This window comes from Bactrocera oleae, chromosome 4 (assembly GCF_042242935.1).
Source record: "Bactrocera oleae isolate idBacOlea1 chromosome 4, idBacOlea1, whole genome shotgun sequence".
Taxonomy (NCBI): Eukaryota; Metazoa; Arthropoda; class Insecta; order Diptera; family Tephritidae; genus Bactrocera; species Bactrocera oleae.
Window position 1 is genome coordinate 63,640,050 of NC_091538.1, and position 5,599 is coordinate 63,645,648.

Below are 5,599 nucleotides of genomic sequence, written 5' to 3' on the forward strand. Positions count from 1 at the left end.
TTCGAATCCAAAACTATTAATTTATATTTTTTTTAATAACATTAATATGTGTAATTTATGTACATACTTATATGTATGATCTGAAGTACTTACGTTTCAACAAATTTCCTTTCATGGACATGTCACATATTTCCTATAGGGTTCTAACTTTTTCATACCAAAATCCTTTGCCTTATAAATCATCACTGAGCCAAAGTTCAGATCAGAAAGTACTGACAGAATAAACGGAAAAGACGTGTTTTCAGCGCAAAAATTTTGGATCACTGTTTTAAAGGTTATAATTTATTTAATAATTTATTGTAATATTTAACACGATTTTCTCTCCGTGTTCGTGGTTTTTACTTTTTATTGTTTTTTCTTTTTCTGACTTTTGCCCATCAAGTTTTTTCAAGATTCTGATACTGGTTACTATTCGATAGGCTAAGATTAGACTCAAGCAGTGCAATTAGACATAATGAGGATTTATGTCATGCGAAATCATGACAACCCAAACAACAACAAACAAGTTCCTTCTTCGAGACATTGAAATACAGACTGTTAACACTGAATATTTTTTCGTAAAAGTAGAATTTACCAGTAATTTTTTTCTTGTAAAATATAAAGCGATTTTTGTGCAAAAATTTTACCAACAATGAAAGGCAAAGTTTTCAAATGCGGATGGAAGAAGTTCGAACAAGTCGTGTCGAACATTTCAACATTACCAAATATTAGAAAGTATAACAGTACATCTGCTGACCCGACTGAGACGAAATATACGCTTACAATATTATATGGTCACTAGAGCGTTTTAGTCTAGTATTGTACGTTAAGTATCGTGGGTCCACTTATCGAATTTATATTACGCCTACCATTGACTTGACTTTTTGTTCAAAAAATTTGTTTGAAATTCATAATTTTTCCATTATTTTCAGCGTCCTACAAAAAATAACCGACATGCAGAAATTCAGCGATTTCTTATACGGACGTGTGCAAAGTGACTGCGATACAAATAAACCATTCAAAGTCCTACTTTACTTCTATGCCCTGATCGGTATAAAGGTGAAACCACATGGCTTCTTGCCCACAATGCATATGGTGTTCACTTCGATTGCGTACGCTTTTACGCCATTTCTATCTATTGTGGGCTTCTTACGGTTCCAGAAAACAGCAACTGTAACAGAGTCTCTTTCAGCTTTACAAGCATTTATCAATGCTGTATTTGCCTCAGCAAAGTCATTCGCGGTGTTGGTGAGCTTTAAGCGTTTTCAAAAAGTCGAGCCGATAATGAAAAGTTTAGATGAACGCTATAATATGCCACAGGAGCGTCAGCAAATAACGAACTGTGTTGCAGCTTGTACGCGCTTATATGCCTCAATGGGATTCATCTATTACTTATATGGGATTCTTTGTGTTATAACATCGTTAACATTGCATAAGCAACCATTTGGTGGTTGGTATCCCTTTCTCGATTTGATTACCAATCCAACGGTACATTTCTATTCATGTTTGACATTCGAATCGTGTTATTTGTATTTCTTACTGACGGCACAATACTTGCATGATATGTACCCTACTTTATATATGCGAACAATACGCACACATATACAATTGCTAAGAGGACGTATCAGCCGATTAGGTGTGGACCCCGACAAGAGCGATGATGAGAACAACCAAGAATTGATCGAGTGTATTGCTACGCATCAGCAAATATTACAGTGAGTTAATAAAATATTTCAATTTTTTCAATTAGTAGCAGTGCTTAAAGCTTAACCACAAACTGGAGTTTAACCCGAAAGTGTTTAAGAAACTCTGAGATTGCTATGTTGACATTTTTGTGACGTTCTTTTTTACGAGTTAACAAAATGTCATAATGTACATAAAAATTTAGCCACAAACTCGAGTTTAACTGTCAAGTGTTTAAGAAACTCTGATTTCACTTTGACATTTATATGACATTACTTTTAATGAGTTACAGAATCATAACGTACGTGCAAGTTTAACCATAAACTCGAGTTTAATGGTTAAATTTTTAAGAAACTGAGTTTAATTTGACATTTTTATGACATTATTTTTGACGAGTTAAAGAAAAATCTGTATATTTTAAACTCGTTGTTTTTGAGTAGCATTAAACAGCTAAACACAACTCATTTTATTTTTCTTATTTGTTTTTCACTTTACAGGGTGGTGGATATGGTCGGCTCAGTTTGTTCACCAACCATTTTTATGCAATTTGCTTGTGTTGCTCTTGTACATTGTGTTTGTATGGTTAACATTTTCATATTCGCCGATACGCTTAATAGGATCATTACGATATGGTACTATCTTATGGTTGCAACACAAATCTTACCCACCTGCTATGAAGCATCGACGCTTGCGATGGAAAGCACTAAATTGCCCGTCTCAATATTTCACTGCAATTGGCTGGCTTTGGATAAGCGTGGCCGGAAGTTGATTCTCTTCTTTATGCAGCACTCTCAAAAGGAAGTTGCTTTTATTGCAATGCAATTGTTTCAAATCAATATGCGAACATATTTATCGGTAAGTTAACCAACGATAATATGAGTAGTCTGTTTTTTATAATTATTTTTTATAAATGAACTTTTTCTTAGATTGCAAAATTTTCATTTACATTATACACATTTGTGAATGAGATGGGATTCGGGCAGAATATAAAGGAATTTGTAGAATAAAAAGGAACAAAATAATAATAGTGGTGAAGCGCTGTAAGGCAGCCGAATTTCGAAATAGACCCTTGAAGTTGCATTTGGAAAGTGGAAGTGTGATCTATCAAAGTACAACATTATGGATAAAAATTAAATTTAGTTTTGCACCACTTTTTCAGCAATCACTTTCTTTTATCATTAACTAAATATTTAGTGAGTAGAAAATAAAGTTTCTAAATAGTAATTGACGTTAGCGCTGTGATGTTGTTTATAAAAAAGTAATGAATTGTAGATGATTTTTTTTTATTAGATGAGTAAATCCATTGAAATTTTAAATAAATATGATCTAAAATTTTTAAAAGAAAAAATCTTGAAATATCAAATAAATATATAGACCGATTTTATCAAGTTTCGGTGTCAAATTAGGATAGCCTTATTCCTAAGTTCTGGTAAATTATTTAAATTCTAATTTTTTCTACACTTTTTGAAGCATCTACCAAATGGTAGAAATATGCTCGAAAATTAGTCGTAACGCAACTATAAAACAGTTTTTAAACTGCTCGGAATAAGGATCGATCCGATAGTTTGGTTCTAGAGTGGATTTCTAAATCGAGCAATTTATTATCACAGAACCACTAAGCAGCCTTAATCAACGCAATTAAAGAACCTGCCTTAACCTAGCTCGAAAAAATTAACAAATTAATTTTCATGCCCTGAATAGGGTGTTTAAAGTCGGCCGCGAAATTTTTAACACTCAGAAAGAATCGTCGGAGACCCTATAAAGTGTATACATAATTGATCAGCATTACGAGTCGTATTATCCATGTTCATATCTGTATCAATTTTTGAGAGGTTATTTATTGTTTTCAATTGTTTACAGGTTCTTTTATCCCCAAGAAGCTTCTCATTTATTAGAACGGCCGATATTAAACCATTATAGCATATAGCCGCCATAAAAGCTGACCGATCAAAATCTAGTTCCGAAATTTGGTATAAAACATTATCCAAGGCAGTGGTACAATATTCGGACAAGTATCGGGCACCTAATGCATAACTCATCGATAAAATCAAGATAAAGATCATTTCAAGGAGATTATCGATTCGTTGCACCGAAGTTAATGGCTTTACTTGTTTATATTGGTGATGATTTAGCTTTATTGTTTTTTTTTCAAGAGAAAAACTTGTCCAGACTCATATACGGTTTCAGAATATTATTTCGCCCTGTTTAACTTTATTGTCTATGTTTTGAAATTATTGAACATTAGTGAAGGGCCAAATTATTAAGGGGTTATAGGGGTTGCACGGCTTAAAACAAAATTATGGTTTTATTTTATTTTAAAACATATCTAGAATATTGTCCTAAATTCTCAAGTTGATCCCAGTAATAGTTTGGAGATACAGCTTTGAAAAATTGTGCGCTCGAGGTCAGCTATATAGTCACTTAAAACTTTAAACGCGTCTTTCTCGAAACTGTGTTTTCAAAGTCGGTTGTCAAGATTTCTCACGAACTACTCAATTTACAAGGTTTTGCCGCGGAGGGTTTTTTTTTTTGTTCAATTACAACTATTTAAAAAACTAAAAACATCAAGAAATTTTCACCAAAATCTGCGTGTTCGTGTTGTGTCTGCTCAAAACACAATTTTCATTTTATTTATTTTATCTCAATCCTAATAATTATTTAATGGTCTTAGTTCAAACACCTATTTTTTCTTTTTACTTTTGATGATCCTGTCAGAAGTACTGCTGTCAACGCGAAAGCACCTTTTATCCGAGGGACTGCCAAAAATGACGTTGTAATGACCGAGTTTTGAATATTTTCCGTTAAAAATTTCACAAAATCTGTATCGAATATGTAACTTCGGAATAGTAAAAAGTTGGAATAAAATATTTCATTTTTTATATGAAAAAAAAAATTATTGAAAATAGGACGTCTTTTGCTTGACGAAATATATGTAACCCCTTAATTCCAAAAGTATTCTCCTAAGGAAATGTATAAATATCAAATTTGCCAAACTTAACAATAGGAGAAATAGCATATCCTACAAACTACTCGACCGATTTTAATCAAAAAAATAAATAAATAAGTGCAAATTTTATCCACTTTCCAGAGAGTGACAAGAATACCGCCTAATAAGTGAGGATTCTTATGGAGTAAAATTAATGGCAAAGCTAGAAGCATTGTCCGCTAGTTGGCTGAGATAATATATGGACAATTTTCAAAAATGACATTTCGTACTAAAAAAAATTTTGTTTTGTGACAGTTTTGAGATAGGTTGATTCAGTTTGAGCGCGCGTCAAAGGTGGATACTAGCAAAGCGAAAATAGCTGTATTTTGCATCACGCTCTGGAAGACTAATTATCGAAAAAATCGATCAAATAATGGAAATCGCCGTGTCAACATTAATTACGATTGTCCAGGGCCTAAACATTGCACAAAAAACCGTTTGGAACCATTTGAATAAGGCAATTTTATGCAAAAATAATAGATTTATTTTTACTATACCTAATATATCTTCGCTCACAGCCTATTTTAAAAGCGCAACATGATTAAGTGAGTTTACAGTTTCACTTTATTATATTTATTATATTTTCAAGTAATTTCCGCTGAACATGCAAACATTGAGTAAAAATGTTGTAAGTCAACAAATGAAACTTAAGGCGCACAATAAACGATGAAAAAGGCAAAAAGAGTTTACACACACACACACACCCACAGATACATGTATGCCTAAACCATTTCAGGAGCTTACGTAACAACACAAGGGTCTATGCCTCAATGAGTGTATATGGGTGCATATGTGCATGTGTTTGCTAGCAGACAACTTAACACAGAGCTGCACTGCACATTGATGCTTGTTAAAATACACGGAAAAATTTGTTATAAGCCAAAGTAAGAGACCAAAAAGTATCGAAGACACACAACAACATACAATGATGACGCTGATCAGAACAAGAAC

At 32.9% G+C, this 5,599-nt stretch overlaps 1 protein-coding gene across 1 annotated transcript; it reads left to right on the plus strand.

Annotated features, from left to right (window-relative positions):
- The first annotated feature begins 216 nt into the window (after positions 1-216).
- On the plus strand, positions 217-2,939 carry LOC106627799 (odorant receptor 7a). Its single transcript, XM_070108211.1, has 4 exons — positions 217-274; positions 912-1,694; positions 2,160-2,517; positions 2,589-2,939. Exons 2-4 carry the CDS (start codon positions 934-936, stop codon positions 2,667-2,669), a joined length of 1,200 nt encoding a protein of 399 aa, XP_069964312.1. The 5' UTR covers positions 217-274; positions 912-933; the 3' UTR covers positions 2,670-2,939.
- The last annotated feature ends 2,660 nt before the right edge of the window (positions 2,940-5,599 follow it).